The 18,043-nt window shown below is 43.8% G+C and overlaps 1 protein-coding gene across 4 annotated transcripts in view; it reads left to right on the top strand.

Moving 5' to 3' along the window:
- Positions 1-18,043, top strand: part of LOC132822792 (tumor protein p53-inducible nuclear protein 2) — a 48,338-nt gene that overhangs the window by 25,326 nt on the left and 4,969 nt on the right. For 2 of the 4 annotated variants that reach the window (XM_060836139.1, XM_060836140.1), the window contains exon 3: positions 3,889-4,234. In XM_060836139.1, coding sequence (XP_060692122.1) covers positions 3,889-4,234 — 346 coding nt within the window. Of the gene's footprint in view, positions 1-3,888; positions 4,235-10,833; positions 10,890-18,043 lie in introns of those variants that run through there. The other 2 variants (XM_060836142.1, XM_060836143.1) reach the window with 2 other exon arrangements.

The raw sequence follows: 18,043 nt of genomic DNA, 5'->3' as shown, positions 1-18,043 counted from the left end.
TGACTGTATCTATCCATGTCTTAGAATAAGTTTAAGACTCTGCTTCCACTATTTTTCAAAGGAAGAGTTCCAAAAGCTCCTAATCATCTGAGGGGAAAAAAAGTCGTCCTCTGCTTTAAATGGGTAGCCCCTTATTTTTAAACATTCTTCGGAGGGTCAATGCAGACTAGATGGGCTGAATGGCCTCTTTCCACACTGTAGGGATTCTATGACTTGCTGTCCAAACACACATTGTGGTTCAAAGTCATTACCACACAATGCACTTTTTAAGAATAAAATGTTTCTCCTTCCATCTCTCGTCAAAAAAACCTGCACAAAATATTCTGCATTTTGCAAATAAATGCTGACATTAACATGTGGTTTAGCTGATTTTGAAAGTGCCATGTACTCCATTTCTCTTGACCAGTAATAGCTCAAGGTTATGTGTAGAGGAACAGGACCTTTTTTAAAAAAAAACAAATGCTACTTAGATATTGTAAAGAAAAATGAGCCAAGGAGAAATGTCAAATCTTACCTCGGACCTTTTGCATCTTCCCATGCATAAATCCCTCTCTCTCTTTAATAGCCTCATCTTGTTCCATTAAAATTAACATATACTGTCTTCGTGATTTGTTATTGTTTACAAATGTCCATTTCCAAGTGTAGGTGTTATGTTGAAACTCAGACAAATTTAACTTTATGATTAAAAATTGCTTGTGCTAACACTGATTAGTGGATGAGTGAGTTTAACGAACATCAAGGGTGGAGCATGTTGCTGTAACCTCATCATTTTAATTGTTTTATTTTTCTCCCCTTTTGTGAGCTCACTGATTCCATTTCCATTCTCCACCTCATAAATGTATGCTAGTCAAAGACTTGGGGAAAATAAATAGTGCTAGGATATGTTATCATAAGCTCCATATGCTAATTCTCTGTCATGGGGGCGAAGCAGTCCTGGTTTTACTGTTACATTTCTGCTCCTAATCTAGTTCCCATGTATCAAACATTACTCTCTCCAGCAGCACCTGAGACACATGGCAACACCATTCCCTCCAAGTCTCTCATCATTGTGACTTAGATATACCTTGCCATTCCTTCACTGAGACTGGATCATAGATCCTAGAGGGCAGTGGAGGCCCAGTCTCTGGATTCATTTAAGAAAGAGTTGGATAGAGCGCTCAACGATAGTGGAATCAAGGGTTATGAAGATAAGGCAGGAAGAGGATACTAATTAGGAATGATCAGCCATGATCGTATTGAATGGCGGTGCAGGCTTGAAGGGCTGAATGGCCTACTCCTGCACCTATTGTGTAAAAGAGCAGCTGGAGGAGGTCATTCTGCCCTTTAAGCCTGCTGTACTGTTCAGTGTGATCATGGCTGATCAACTCTGTATCCTGTTCCCACTTCTGCCCCACTGTGTTACCTTCGACCCCAAGAATTATATCTATCTCCTTTTTGAAAGCATTCAATGTTATGGCTGCAATCCCATTCGGAGGCAGTGAATTCCACAGGCTCCCCACTCTGGGTGAAGAAATATCCTCTCATCTCTGTCCTAAATGGACTGCTGTGTATCCTTTAGACTGTGGACCCCTGACTCCAGATTCCTCAGTCACGAGGAACATCCTACATTTCCCAGGTCAAAATACCTGAACTTAGCTAATGGTTCTGTGGGAGTGCCCTCAGAGACACAAATGTAGCCTTTTGCCATTGATCGGCATACCTTGGGAATGCAAGGTATCATGTGTGTATAGGGTAAATAGATGAGGTCTTTTCCCTGGAGTGAGTGTCCAGAACTAGAAGGCATAGTTTAGAGTGAGAGGGGAAAGATTTAAAAGGGACCTAAAGAGGCACTTTTTTAACAGAGGGTAGTGTATGTATGGATTCAACTGCCAGGGGGAGGCGGGTAAAATTACAACATTTTAAAAGGCATCTGGATGGGTATATGAATAGGAAGGGTTCAGAGGGATATGGGCCAAGTACTGGCAAATGGGACCAGATTAGTTTAGGATACCTGGTTGGCATGGATGAATTGAACCAAAGGGTCTGTTTGTAGTACACCTGAGTATTTGCTGGAAAAGAAGGTGAAGGATAGATGCATATTGTTTCTTGCTTTTTGGTTTGAAAATATTGCGTGGTTTATATTTTTTGTTTACTCTGGAATAAAGATTGGCAGCTGATGGAGTAGCTTCACATTAAGTTTCATCACAAGATGTACATCCTCTATCCTGCTTTTGCCCGAAACATCGATTTTCCTGCTCCTTCGATGCTGCCTGACCCGCTGTGCTTTTCCAGCACCACTCTGATCTAAAGTCTGGTTTCCAGCATCTGTAGTCCTCACTTTTGCCTATAAAGTAATCCTTTCAAACCCATTCTACAGAAAGGGAGGGAGTGTTTCACCAAGTGTCCTTTCTACTTGGAGAAAGAGGAGATGGCCTTTTTATTCTTAAATGCAGTATTGCTGTGTAGGTGGTGGTCAGGGTAATTCAGTTGGCTGGACAGCTGGTTTGTGATATGGAGTGATGCTGATTAGTGTGGGTTCAATTCCCAGCACTAGCTGAGATCACGATGAAGGACGCTCCTTGTCAACCTCTCACCTCACCTGAGGCAAGGTGACCCTCTGATTAAACCCCTGCCCGTCATCTCTCATGAGAGAGCACACTGAAGGTCAGGGAGGGCTATAGCAACCTTACCTTTTTATTGCTCTAGGAATGAGTAAGCAAAACAAGAAACCGTGTAGTCTAGGTTTTCCCTTTCTGGAAGAGGAGATTGTAGGGAGTGCCATCAATATTGTGCAAATTAAAGGCACGAATAAACAGATGGGAGGCGTTCATTACTTGAGCACCTGTTTGAGACACGTATTGACTCTGGGGTGAGGAGCTGTTGTGGCACAGTGGCAGAGACCCAACCTCTGAGTCAGGAGGTCTGGATGCAAGCCCCACCTGTTCCAGAGGTTTGTCATAACAGTGATTTCGAAAGTATAAAAATTGACACGAGGGGGTGGAGGAGTAATTTCACTCCATGAATAAATGTAAACTGAGTACAAATTGATTCTGATCTCCTCCCTTCATTAAGTGGCTGTTAGAAGTTTAACATAACCCCTAATTTTATTCTCTGTAATTAATTAATGATGCCAACAATCATGGTGGTGATGAGCTTTGAACTCTGAGGAATGTGAATCGTTAATTATGTAGAAACATGGTTCAAGGGAACATCAAAAAGTTGGTGGTAATTTGGAATATTGCATTAATTTAGAAAAAAAGAAAATGAACTAAATAGTTTTAAAAAGTAATAATTCTGCAAAATAAAGTTAATGTTTTTTGATTTGTTCTAATGGTGATAATGTGTTCTTCAGTAAGAGATTCACTGGAATTGGGGGAAGGTGGGGGGTATTTTTTTCCCCTACAAGTAATTCATGCACATCCAGGTTGGTTGCTTTTTGTTTTTTGTTTCTTTTGACCCTATTTTCAACTCAGTTCAGTTTTTCTGGCGACCCAATAGGATCTCAACATTGTTTCCATTTTTCTTCCCCCTTGCCCATTTAAAAAAACTTGTTCTGCCTTTCACTGAGGCTGTGGTAAAATACCTTGACGTTGCTACAAATGGAAAAATTGCTCTTTAGAGGAAATTGCTCTTCAGCAACTTGCTCTTAAGGAGGATCAACTTTTGAAAATGTTGGACTAGGCCTGTCATTCTGAAAAAATGACTAATCAGTCTTTTTTGTTTTTTTTTGCTTTCTTCCCACTCCCTCCCTCTGTTCCCACCTAACTCCTCCACCCCCACCCTTTCAACCTGATTCTTTTGATTTGGTTTTCCTTTTGATTCTCGCACAAATTGTTATGACTACTGTTCGTGTCACTGGATGGTCGCATGTACCCCTGACCCACACACCCCCACCCCGCCCAAATTTAGATGATTGCACTCCCCCCTCAAGTGAAGATGTGGAAGTGAAGGCAAATGTTGCCGGGCCTAGTTCTCGCCTTTCCGATGCATCCCCTCCATCAGCCTCCTCTTCCCTTGAGAGTCTCTGCCACTGTGGAAGTGACTCCAGTCCTCCACAGTCTTTACCCTGCACTTTGGAAGAGAGTTGGTTTGTCACCCCTCCCCCCTGTTTTACTGCAGAAGGCCAGGATGAAGTCCAAGTGGAGAGCAGCCCCCTGGAGAACCTGCTCATTGAGCATCCGAGCATGTCCGTCTATGCTGCCAGCAACACCAATATCACACTGGAGGAAGATGCCAATGATGAAATCAACGATGGGTAAGTTAGAGGGAAGGGCCCTAACTGGATGTTTGAGGATACGCATTCTCTGTTTTCTCCCCCTCAGTATAAAGTAACAGTTACTTGTCCTGTTTGTGACTGGAAACAACAATTTGTCTCAATTTTATTAAGTAATCTATTGTGCATCAAATTTATCAGTACAATAGAACAGAATCATAAAATCTCAAGTGTGGAAGCCATTTGGCACATTGAGTCCACACTGATACTTCCAAAGAGCACCTGACCCAGACCCCACAGCCCTTATCCTTTCCCTGTAACACTGCATTTCCTCTGGCTAACCTACCTAACCCTGGACACTACAGACAATTTAACATGGCCGATTTACCTAAGTAGTACATCTTTGGGCCAAGGGAAGAAGCCCATGCAGACATGGGGCGATTGTGCAAACTCCACACACAGTCGCCTGAGGCTGGAATTGAACCCAGGTCCCTGGTGTTGTGAGGAAGCTGTGCTAATCACTGAGCTGCTATGCCACCCCAAAGTAAGCTTGCATAATTGACCTTCCATTCTACCTATATTTTAGATTAGATTAGATTACTTACAGTGTAAACAGGCCCTTCGGCCCAACAAGTCCACACCGACCCGCCAAAGCGCAACCCACCCATACCCCTACATTTACCCCTACCTAACACTATGGGCAATTTAGAATGGCCAATTCACCTGACCCGCACATCTTTGGACTGTGGGAGTAAACCGGAGCACCCGGAGGAAACCCACGCAGACACGGGGAGAACGTGCAAACTCCACACAGTCAGTCGCCTGAGTCGGGAATTGAACCGGGCGCTGTGAGGCAGCAGTGCTAACCACTGTGCCTCCGTGCCACCTACTTTTGTTGTTAACCAAAAAAACTTGAATACCTGAATGTTAAAAATGTGCAATTAATAAAGCACATAGACTGTAAAACTGATCTCTTCAGTGAATAAGCAGTGTGAATAATCTTCACTTTTAGTTATACCACTTTTGGTTTGGATTGAGATCCATATTTCATCAGTTCTGCTGTGCTTTGAAGGATTAAAAGTGCTTATTCGACCTGTTCTCTAGTTCCTGCTCCTACTCCTTCCTGCTAGCCTATTTGTTCTTGTTCTTAAATAATATTTCTGCTTGAATAATACTTCCTCCATTGTTCCACGTTACCAAGTGTTTCCAATGCAAAAGTAAGTAATTTGTCTGACAGGGTTACACTGCTTTGACATGTCAACCTCTTACCCAGTCTTGATGTAACTCAATCAACACGTCCTTCTATTTCTTTCTCACTCGTGGCTTGTCTTGTTTCCCATGTAATAGCACAACGCTAAGTGTCTCAAATGTTCCATGACGCAGCAGCTTTTACATTATGACCACACCACCTGAGTTTCTCCAGCACTTTCTGGTTTTATTTCCGATCTGCAGTTCTTCGCTTTAATCCCTTAATTTTTGTGTGCTGCATAGAGTTAAAACACAAATAGGACAACTGGTTTTCTTCTGCACAGGAGTTTTGTCTCTCTTTGGCTAATCTCAACATATGATCTCCTTTTAAATAAAAGATATACTGGCATCAGAGGCAACCCAAAGAAGCGTCACTAGGTTGATCCTGGGTCTAGAGGTATCCTTTTATGAAGGGAGGTTGAGTAGGTTGGGACATGTAGTTTAAAAGAATGAGGAGACCTTATTGAAACATAAGATTCTTTGGGGGTTTGATAGGATAGAGGTGCAGAGGTTGTGGGAGACTCTAGGACTAGAGGACACAATCTTACTAAGGGGTTGTCCAGTTACTCCAAAGTTCCCTTTCAGAGCATAGCGAATCTGTGGAATTTGTTACTGTAGAAGGCTGTTGAAGCTGGTTCAAACTTCAAGGTTGACACAGACTGGTTTTTACTCAGTAAGAGAATCGGGAGTTATGGAGCAAAAGCAGGAAAGTGGAGGTGAGGATTGTCGAATCGGCCACGATCTCATTGAATGGTGAAGCAGATGTGATGGCCTCAATAGCCAATTCTGCTCCTCCATCTCATGGTCTTATAATCTGCACTGGTATTTCCCCACAGAGAGAACTTTTCAAATATAAACCTGATCGAGATAATGTAAAGACATGTTGATCACCAGAGAACATTCTTGGTTGGATGTTGCTCCTCATTTCAATCTGTGTGGTATTTCAAACAAATCTTTTAAAAGAGGACCCTTTTAGCAAATAAGGATCTATTTTGATTCTAGCACAGGTATTATTAGAAAAATAAAAGTGCAGCCAATAAGAACAAATATTATCTAATCAGAGATGCTGTTATGCCTTTCTGGTCCATGTGGGTCTTGAACCTGTGCCTCCTGGGTTTAGAGAAAGTGACACTATGCATCATGAGCCTCTAACATTCACCTGGAACAGGTGACTGATTTGAGCAGTGATAATACAATTACTTGTTGTTATGTTAATTTTGATAATGCTGCCTTTACCCGTCTTTCACTTCCCATCTGTCTTTCCCGTTTCGTCATTAGTCGAGTGTATTGAGTATAGAAGTTGGGAGGTCATGTTGTGGCTGTACAGGACATTGGTTAAGCCACGTTTGGAATACTGCTTTCAATTCTGGTCTCCCTGCTGTAGGAAAGATGTTAAACTTGAAAGGGTGCAGAAAAGATTTACAAGGCTGTAGCCAGGGTTGAAGGGTTTGAGCTATAGGGCCAGGCTGAATAGATTGGTTTGCCTTACCAAAAAGGTAACAGATTTTTAATCGGGGAATTCAAGGTTATGGAGCAAAAGCAGGAAAGTGGAGTTGAGGATTATCAGATCAGCCGTGATGACCTCATTGAATCATGAAGCAGATTTGATGGGTCGAATGGCCTACTTCTGCTCCTATATGGTATGATATTGTGGTCTTATAATCTCCACTAGTATTCCCCCATGGAGACCATTTTTAACCTTTACTAAAAGTGGTAAATCAACCTTTTTAGTTCAGATCCATGAACATTGACCATTCCGTGATAATTGAATTAGAGTGCCTGTTGACTGTGTGCAGGACATCCTATACAAGTTCAATTAACTAAATACAAATCCTCAAGCCTGCACCACAAATCAAGGGTTACTTCCCACATTGGCAACTGAATAACAGGGTGCCTACAATTTCCTGGAATGTACCATTGGCCTGAAAAACAACTTGCAATTATGTTACATCTTTCACAACCTCAGGACGTCATTCCGAACTGGATATTAAGAAAGTGGACATCCTCTTGTGTTCCAGATTGTACCAACAAGAATCAAAGCTCTCCTTTTTCTTTTTAAACAAAAGAAAACCTCTCTACCATGACCCGCTGAGGATGTCAACAACCTGTAGACTCTGTTGGATAAAACTTTTTGTATGAGGCTCATTTTGAATCATTGATCCCCTTCCTCTATTAGAATGTTGGAACTTTCTCATTGCCTTGAATTATTCCAAACTGAAATTTAATTGAAAGCAAGCCACCTTGGATGATGGGGGCCTGAAATAAAGACAGAAAATGCTGAAGATAGTGAACAGGTCTGATAGCAACTGTGAAGAGAGAAACAATGTTTCAAGTCAAATATGACCCTTTGGAAATTCAGTTTCTCCAAAGCTTTGTTTTTAATGTGATAATTAGTTACGTTCACCTGTCTGTACCTCCTCCTAGTAATTCCAAGTGAACCTCCAAGTCACTCAAGTAGTGGTTGTACAGATTGATTAAGGATAGTCAACATGGCTTTTATGCATGAGAAATCATGTCTCACTAACTTAGTTGAGTGTTTTAAAGAGGTAATGATGAGGATTGATAAGGGTAGAGTGGTGGTTGTGATCTACATGGACTTTGGTAAGACTTTCGAGTAAAAAGTGAGGTCTGCAGATGTTGGAGATCAGAGCTGAAAATGTGTTGCTGATTAAAGCACAGCAGGTTAGGCAGCATCCAAGGAACAGGAAATCCTGTTCCTTGGATGCTGCCTAACCTGCTGTGCTTTAACCAGCAACACATTTTCAGCTTCGGTAAGACTTTGAACAAGATTCCTTGTGGTAGACTGGTTAGCAAGGTTGGATCACATGGAATGCAGGGAGGGCTAGCCATTTGGATACAGAACTGGTTCAAAAGTAGAAGACAGTAGTGGTAGCGGATTGTTTTTCAGATTGGAGACCTGTGACCAGTGGAGTGCCACAAGGATCGGTGCTGGGTCCACTACTTTTTGTCATATATCAATGATTTGGATATGAACATAGGACATATGGTTAGTAAATTTGTAGATGATGCCAAAATTGGAGGTGTAGTGGACAGCAAAGAAGGTTACCTCAGATTTCAATGGGATCTTGATCAGATGGGCCAATGGGCTGAGGAATGGCAGATGGAGTTTAATTTGGATAAAATGTGAGGTGCTGCATTTTGGGAAAGCAAATCTTAGCAGGACTCATACACTTAATGGTAAGGTCCTGGGGAGTGATGCTGAACAGAGACCTTGGAGTGCAGATTCATTGTCATGTTGCAGGCATTAGGATAGTGAAGAAGGCGTTTGGTATGCTTTTATTGGTCAGGACATTGAGTACAGGAGTTGGGATGAAAATGTGTTGCTGGAAAAGTGCAGCAGGTCAGGCAGCATCCAAGGAGCAGGAGAATCGATGTTTCAGGCATGATCCCTTCAGGAATAAGGAAAGTCAGGCCTCATTCCTGAAGAAGGGCTCATGCTCGAAACGTTGATTCTCCTGCTCGGATGCTGCCTGACCTGCTGCGCTTTACCAGCAACACATTTTCAGTGCTGATCTCCAGCATCTGCAGTCCTCCTACAGGAGTTGGGATATCATGTTGTGGCTGTACAGGACTTGGGTTAGGCCACTTTTGTAATACTGTGTGCAATTCTGGCCTTCCTGCTATAGGAAGGATGTTGTGAAACATGAAAGGGTTCAGAAAAGACTTACAAGGATGTTGCCAGGACCGGAGGGTTTGAGCAATAGGGAGAGGCTCAATAAGCTGGGGCTGTTTTTCCCTGGAGCGTCAGAGGCTGAGAGGTGACATATAGAGGTTTATAAATTCATGAGGGGTGTGGATAGGGTAAATAGATGAGGTCCTTTCCTTGGGGTGGGGAGTCAAAATCTAGAGGGCATAGGTTTAAGTTGAGTGGGGAAAGATATAAGAGATCTAGGGGCTACGTTTTCACGCTGACGATGGTGCGTGTATGAAATGAGTTGCCAGACAAAGTGGAGGTTGGTACAATTATAACATTTTAAAAGGCTTCTGGATGGATATTTGAATGGGGGGGGGTGTGGAGGGATATGGGGCTGAATGCTGGCAAGTGGGACTAGATTAATTTAGGGTATCTGGTCAGCATGGACGAGTTGGACTGAAGGATCTGTTTCTGATCGGTATATCCCTAAGGTTCTATGAATTTAAATGGCCTAAAACCGTTTACCCTAAGCTCCATGTGTTATGTAAAACATGGTTGCAGGTTTCTAGAAAATTACCACCCATTCCTGACTTATTTAAATTGATGCATTGGCTAAATCTAACTAGTCCCCTTCTGTTTGCCAGCACTTGACACAAAGCCTTGTATGCCTTGACATTGCACATCTAATTAATAAATTATTGATCCTTTAATAGATTAATGTCCTGTACTGTATCCCAATCCATTGAAATTTGATTCCACTGAGACCAAAGTGGCTTGACTCATACCCCATTCACCCTGTAGATATTCTCTCTCTCTCTCTCTCTCTCTCTCTCTCTCTCTCTCTCTCTCTCTCTCTCTCTCTCTCAACCACCAGCTCACAGTGGTAGCAATGTGTACTGTCTACAAGCAGTAATTCAGCAACTCACAAAGGTTCTTTCAACAACACCTCCCATAACCTCTATCATCTAGAAGGACAAGAGCAGCAGACACATGGGAACGCTGCCATCTGCAAGTTTCCCCTCCCAAGCCACATGCCACCTGAGTTAGGAACTTTCCATTATGCACTGTGGTGGAGTCACATTCCTGGAACTTGTGTAACTATACATACAATACTGCATTGGTTCACATAGGCAGCTCACTCCAGGGGTATGCAATAAATGCTGACCTTGTCAGCAACCACATCCTATGAAAGGTCTAAAAAAAATCATTGCTGTGACTAATCTTTACTCAACATTTAGGGGATGATTAAAAACCCTTCAAACTTTGCACAGCTGAGACTTAATTGTAACCCTTAAGGGTTGTTAGTTTATCATTGATCCCTCTGCAACTTCAGCTCTGACTCAATTTGTCTGTAGTCTAAACCCTCACCCATGCCTCTGCTACCTTTAGACGAGCTATTCCAATGCCACTCCTGACATTGTTCTATCATTTGTGAATTTTAGATTATCCAAACTCTGCTGGTGTCCTGACTTGCAATGTCTTGTTAGCCCATAACTCTGCTTGCTGAGGACAGTAGATGCTGGAGACCAGAGTTGAGTGTGGCGCTGGAAAAGCACAGCAGGTCAGGCAGCATCCAAGGATCTGGAGAATCGACATTTCGGGCATAAGCCCTTCATTAAGGCTAATGGCCGAAACGTCGATTCTCCTCCTTGATGCTGCCTGACCTGTGCTTTGCTAGCTGACGTACAGGTCAATCAACATCTCAACTTTAACATTGTCATCTTTTGTTTTCAACTAGGAGAAAGCGAGGACTGCAGATGCTGGAGACCAGAGTTGGAAAAATGTGATGCTGGAATAACACAGCAGGCCAGGCAGCATCCGAGGAGCAAGAGAATCGATGTTTCGGGCATAAGCCCTTCTTCAGGGCTGATTCTCCTGCTCCTCGAATGCTGCCTGGTCTGCTGTGTTTATCCAGCACCACATTTTTCAAATCTTTGTTTTCAAGTCCACTTCAGTATTTGACTCTCCGTAATTGCCTCCAGCCCTATGACCCTTCCCTAAGGTGTGTGATCATGTAATTCTGGCCTCTTTGAACACTGTGTAATTTCAGTCACTTCACCAATGGGAGCTGTGCATTCAGCTGCCAAGACCTCTGGAATACCTTCTCTACCCCACTTCCCCTTTTATGATCCTCATTAAAACCTACCTCTATGTTCAAGCTTGTGGTGATCTATGTGGCTAGGTATCAAATTGTGTTCAATCAGGCTGTCTCTGGATGTTTTGCAACATTGTGGGCCAGTACTTCCCAAAGAATTTAAGGGTTACTGTGGATTACATCTACCATAAATGCTGTTGGCTGCGAATCTTATCAGATCGAATGGATCGGTTGGAGAGACAGAAGTGATGAAGAATTTGCAACAGCTACAGTATGTGATAGATGGCAGTTATAGGAAGTGGGGGGAAAGTCTCATGCAGTCACATAAATGGGTTAACTCCAGGAAAGGTAAGAGAGGTAGGCTGCTCATTGGATGCTGCCTGAACTGCTGTGCTCTTCCAGCACCACTGATCCAGAACCTAGTGCAGGAGTCTTTTGTGGATATACCCATTTCAAAGGTATACTTTTATGGAAGACGTAGGGGGTGATGGACTCTCAGGGGAACGTAGCACGAAGAGCCAAGTTTCTGGTATTGAGACTGGCTCTAATGCAACGAGGAGTATGTCGGGTTCCAAGAGATCAATTGTGTTAGGGGATTCTCTAGTTCGAGGTACAGACAGACGTTTCTATGGCCAGCAGCGAAGAAGCAGAATGGTGTGTTGCTTCCCTGGTGCCAGGATCAAGGATGTCTCAGAGGGTGCGGAATGTTCTCATGGGGGAGAAGGGCCAGCAAGAGGTCATTGTCCACATTGGAACCAACGACATAGGAAGGGAAAAGGGTGAGATTCTGAAGGGAGATCGCAAAGAGTTAGGCAGAAATTTAAAAAGGAGGTCTTTGAGAGTAGTAATATCAGGATTACTCCCAGTGCTACGAGCTAGTGAGGGCAGAAATAAGAGGATAGAGCAGATGAACGCATGGCTCAGGAGCTGGTGTATTGGGGAAGGATTCACATTTTTGGATCATTGGAATCTCTCTTGGCGTAGAAGTGACCTGTACAAAAAAACAGATTGCACCTAAATTGGAAGGGGACTAATTTACTGGCAGGGAAATTTGCTAGAACTGCTTGGGAGGATTTAAACTAGTAAGGTGGGGGTGGTGGGACCCAGGGAGATAGTGAGGAAAGAGTTCAATCTGAGACGGGTACAGCTGAGAACAGAAGCGAGTGAAACAGTCAGGGCAGGCAGGGACAAGGTAGGACTAATAAATTAGACTGGATTTATTTCAATGCAAGGGGCCTAACGTGGAAGGCAGATTAACTCAGCAATGGTTAGGAACGTGAGACTGGGATATCATAAGTACAGAAACATGGCTCAGGGATGGGCAGAACTGACAGCTTAATGTTCCAGGATACAAATGTTACAGGAAGGATGGAGAGGGAGGCGAGAGAGGAGGGGGAGTGGTAGTTTTGGTAAGGGTTAGCATTACAGCTGTACTGAGGGAGGATATTCCCGGAAATACATCCAGGGAATAATTTGGGTGGAACGGAGAAATAAGAAAGGGACAATAACCTTATTGGGATTGTATTATAGATCCCCAATAGTCAGAGGGACATTGAGAAACAAACTTGTAAGAAGATCTCAGTTATCTGTAAGAATAATAGGGTGGTTATGGTAGGGGATTTTAATTTTCTAAACATAGACTGGGACTGCCATAGTGCTAAGGGTTTAGATGGAGAGGAATTTGTGTGTACAAGACAATTTTCTGATTCAGTATGTGGATGTACCTACTAGAGAAGGTGCAATATTTGACCTACTCTAGGAAATAAGGCAGGGCAGGTGACTGAGGTGTCAGTGGGGGAGCACTTTGGGGCCAGCGACCATAATTCTATTAGATTTAAAATCATGATAGAAAAGGATAGACCAGACCTAAAAGTTGAAGTTCTAAATTGGAGAAAGGCCAATTTTGACAGGATTAGAGAAGAACTTTCGAAAGCTGATTGGGGGCAGATGTTCGTGGGTAAAAGGACGGCTGGAAAATGGGAAGCCTTCAGAAATGAGATGACAAGAATCCAGAGAAAGTATATTCCTGTCAGGGTGAAAGGAAAGGCTGGTAGGTATAGGGAATGCTGGATGACTAAAGAAATTCAGGGTTTGGTTAAGAAAAAGAAGGAAATATATGTAAGGTATAAAATCAACAAGGTAAAAGATGCCTCTTCCGTAATTACGCCGGCACCACTCCCCACCTCTTCCTCCGCTACATTGATGACTGCATTGGCGCCACCTCGTGCTCCCGCGAGGAGGTTGAGCAATTCATCATCAACTCATTCCACCCTGACCTTAAATTTACCTGGACCATCTCTGACACCTCCCTCCCCTTCCTGGACCTCTCCATCTCCATTAATGACGACTGACTTGACATTGACATTTTTTACAAACCCACCAATTCCCACAGCTATCTGGATTACACTCTTCCCACCCTACCTCTTGCAAAAATGCCATCCTATATTCCCAATTCCTCCACCTCCGCCGTCTCTGCTCCCAGGAGGACCAGTTCCACCACAGAACACATCAAATGGTCTCCTCCTTTAGAGACCGCAATTTCCCTTCCCACGTGGTTAAAGATGCCCTCCAATGCATCTTGTCCACATCCCGCACCTCCACCCTCAGACCCCACCCCTCCAACCGTAACAAGGACAGAACGCCCCTGGTGCTCACCTTCCACCCTACAAACCTTCGCATAAACCAAATCATCCGCCGACATTTCCGCCACCTCCAAAAAGACTCCACCACCAGGGATATAGTTCCCTCCCCATCCGTTTCCACCTTCCACAAAGACCGTTCCCTCTGTGACTACCTGGTCAAGTCCATGCCCCAGTACAACCCACCCTCCCATCCTGGCACCTTCCCCTGCCACTGCAGGAACTGTAAAACCTGCGTCCACACCTCCTTCCTCACCTCTATCCAAGGCCCTAAAGGAGCCTTCCACATCCATCAAAGCTTTACCTGCACAAGCCCTAATATCATTTATTGTATCCGTTGCTCCCGATGCGGTCTCCTCTACATTGGGGAGACTGGGTGCCTCCTAGCAGAGCTCTTTAGGGAACATCTCCAGGACACCCGCACCAATCAACCACACTGCCCTGTGGCCCAACATTTCAACTCCCCCTCCCACTCTGCCGAGGACATGGAGATCCTGGGCCTCCTTCACTGCTGCTCCCTCACCACCAGACGCCTGGAGGAAGAACACCTCATCTTCCGCCATGGAACACTTCAACTCCAGGGCATCAATGTGGACTTCAACAGTTTCCTCATTTCCCCTTCCCCTACCTCCCCCTAGTTCCAAACTTCCAGCTCAGCACTGTCCCCATGACTTGTCCTACCTGCCTATCTCCTTTTCCACCTATCCACTCCACCCTCTCCTCCCTGACCTATCACCTTCATCCCCTCCCCTACTTACCTATTGTACTCTATGCTACTTTCTCCCCACTCCCACCCTCCTCTAGCTCATCTCTCCACGCTTCAGGCTCACTGCCTTTATTCCTGATGAAGGGCTTTTGCCCGAAACGTCGATTTCGCTGCTCCTTGGATGCTGCCTGAACTGCTGTGCTCTTCCAGCACTACTAATCCAGAATATGTAAGGTATAGACAGGATAGATTGAGTGAATCCTTAGAATATAAAGGAAGTAGGAGTATACTTAGAGGGAAATCAGAAAGGCAAAAAGGGGACATGAGATAGCTTTGGCAAATAGAAAAAAGTGTTTACAAATACATAAATGACAAAAGGGTAACTAGGGAGAGAATAGGGCTCCTTAAAGATCAGCAAGGCAGCCTTTGTGTGGAGCCACAGAAAATGGGGGAGATGCTAAATGAGTATTTTGCATCAGTATTTACTGTGGAAAAGGATATGGAAGATATAGACTAGGGAAATAGATGGTGACATCTTGCAAAACGTCCAGATTACAGAGGAGGAAGTGCTGGATGTCTTGAACCAGGTAAAGGTGGATAAATCCTCAGGACCTGATCAGGTGTACCCGAGAAGTCTGTGGGAAGCTATAGAAGTGATTGCTGGGCCTCTTACTGATTTGTATCATCGATAGTCACAGGTGAGGTGCCGGAAGAATGGAGGTTGGCAAACGTGGTGCCACTGTTTAAGAAGGGTGGTAAGGACAAGCTGGGATGCTATAGACCTGTGAGCCTGATGTTGGTTGTGGGCAAGTTGGAGGGAATCTTGAGGGACAGGATGTACATGTATTTGGAAAGGCAAGGACTGATTAGGGATAGTCAACATGGCTTTGTGTGTGGGGAAATCATGTCTCTCAAACTTGATTGAGTTTTTTTTGAGGAAGTAACAAAGAAGATTGAGGCCAGAGCGGTAGATGTGATCTATATAGACTTCAGTAAGGCATTCGACAAGGTTCCCCATGGGAGACTGATTAGCAAGGTTAGATCTCGGAATACAGGGAGATCTAGCCATTTGGATACAGGACTTGCTCAAAGCTAGGAGACAGAGGATGGTGGTGGAGGGTTGTTTTTCAGACTGGAGGCCTGTGACCAGTGGAGTGCCACAACAATCAGTTGTGGCCTCTACCTTTTGTCATTTATATAAATGATTTGGATGCGAGCATAAGAGGTACAGTTAGTAAGTTTGCAGATGACACCAAAATTGGAGGCTTAGTGGACAGTGAAGAGGGTTACCTCAGATTACAACAGGATCTGGACCAGATGGGCCAATGGGCTGAGAAGTGGCAGATGGAGTTTAATTCAGATAAATGTGACGTGCTGCATTTTGGGAAAGCAAATCTTAGCAGGACTTATACACTTAATGGTAAGGTCCTAGGGAGTGTTGGTGAACAAAGAGACCTTGGAGTGCAGGTTCATAGCTCCTTGAAAGTGGAGTCACAAGTTGATAGGAAAGTGAAGAAGGCGTTTGGTATGCTTTCCTTTACTGGTCAGAGTACTGGGTACAGGAGTTGGGAGGTCACATTGGCTGTACAGGACATTGCGTGCAGTTCTGGCCACCTTCCTATTGGATAGATGTTGTGAAACTTGAAAGGGTTCAGAAAAGATTTACAAGGATGTTGCCAGGGTTGGAGGATTTGAGCTATAGGGAGAGGCTGAACAGGCTGGGGTGGTTTTCCCTGGAGCGTCAGAGGCTGAGGGGTGACCTTTTATAGAGGTTTACAAAATTGAAAGGCATGGATAGGGTAAATAGGCAAACGGGGAGTCCAGAACTAGAAGGCATAGGTTTAGGGTGAGGGGGAAAAGATGTAAAAGAGACGTAAAGGGCAACTTTTTCACGCAGTGGGTGGTACATGTATGGAATGAGCTGCCAGAGGAAGTGGTGGAGGCTGGTAAATTGCAACATTTCAAAGTCATTTGCATGAGTGTATGAATAGGAAAGGTTTGGAGGGATGTGGGCCGGGTGCTGGCAGGTGGGACTAGATTGGGTTGGGTCATCTGTTCGGCATGGACAGGTTAGACTGAAGGGTCTGTTTCCATGCTGTACATCTCTATGACTCTATGCACCCCATTGGTAGTGTCCTTCCTCTGGGCTGGAAGACCGGAGTTCAAGTCCCACCTGATGTATTGCAAATACATGTCTGAACAGGTTAGTTACCAATATCTATCACAATTTATGGACAAACAAATTCACACTTCAAGTCTACAATTCTGTCTTTATCCATTCATGGAATGAGGGTGTCGTTGGCTCGGCCAGCATTTACTGTCTGCCGCTAATTGCCCAGAGGGCAGTTAAGAGTCAACTGGTCAGGTGAATTGGCCATGCTAAATTGACCGTATGTTAGGTAAAGGAGTAAATGTAGGGGTATGGGTGGGTTGCGCTTCGGTGGGTCGGTGTGGACTTGTTGGGCCGAAGGGCCTGTTTCCACACTGTAAGTAATCTAATCTAATTAAAACATTGTTTTGGGTCTGGAGACACATGTCGGCCAGGCCAGGTTAGGATGGCAGTATCCTTCCCTAAAGGACAGTAGTGAACCAATCTATAATGGATTCATGGTCATTAATAGACACTTGAATTCCAGATATTTATTGAATTCACATTCCACCATCTGCCATGGCAGGACTCAAACCTGGTCCCCAGAACATTACCTGGGTCTCTGAATTAACAGTCCATTGATAAAACCACTAAACAATTGCCTCCCACGTGTACTTTTTTAGAAACTTATATTCCAGGTCTACCAAGTTTTATAAAAGCATTTGGCAAATTGCTGTGAACTGTGCAGGTTTCCCAAATCCAATGAAGGCAATAACTGGGCAATTCCTGGGAAATGGAATTCCTGCCATTTGTGATTTCACCGGCAGAACAACTCAAACCCAATGGAATTGGAGCAATCTTGAAATGCCCAGCCAGACTGATATATAACAATTACCTGATGAAAATGGGAAAGACAAAGCTTAGATGCAATACACAGGGAGTTTACCAAGGATAAAGTGTTTATGTTTGAGATATTTGCACCTTTTTCTTTAGTGGTTGATGAGGCTAGTATGGGTCATCCACTAAGATACCCTGAGATATGCGTAAGGAGGAGTAAGCCATTCAGCTCCTCAAGTCTGTTCTCTCATTCAATAAAATGGTCGATCTGATTGTAAGCTCAATCCGTGTTCCTACCTACCCCTGACAACCTTTCATTCCTTCACTCAACTTGAAATTATCCTCTTAAAGAATATTGAAGGACTTCTTTATTCTAATATCTGCTCAGGAAGCACATTAAATTATTTTATTCTATGTACAGTGAGGGTATGCACATTTCATTATCTTATTGAAAACACATGACAATAAAAGATGTTCTTCATAGAGATCTATATTACAGGAAAAGGCCCTATGGCCCATGAATTCCACAACAGCCAAAAACAGCCACCAATTCTAATCTGGTTTTCCAGCACTTGGCCCATA

Source organism: Hemiscyllium ocellatum, chromosome 15, assembly GCF_020745735.1.
Source record: "Hemiscyllium ocellatum isolate sHemOce1 chromosome 15, sHemOce1.pat.X.cur, whole genome shotgun sequence".
NCBI classification, from domain to species: domain Eukaryota; kingdom Metazoa; phylum Chordata; class Chondrichthyes; order Orectolobiformes; family Hemiscylliidae; genus Hemiscyllium; species Hemiscyllium ocellatum.
The sequence above is the reverse complement of the archived record's forward strand: the minus strand, read 5'-3'. Positions and strand labels throughout refer to the sequence as shown.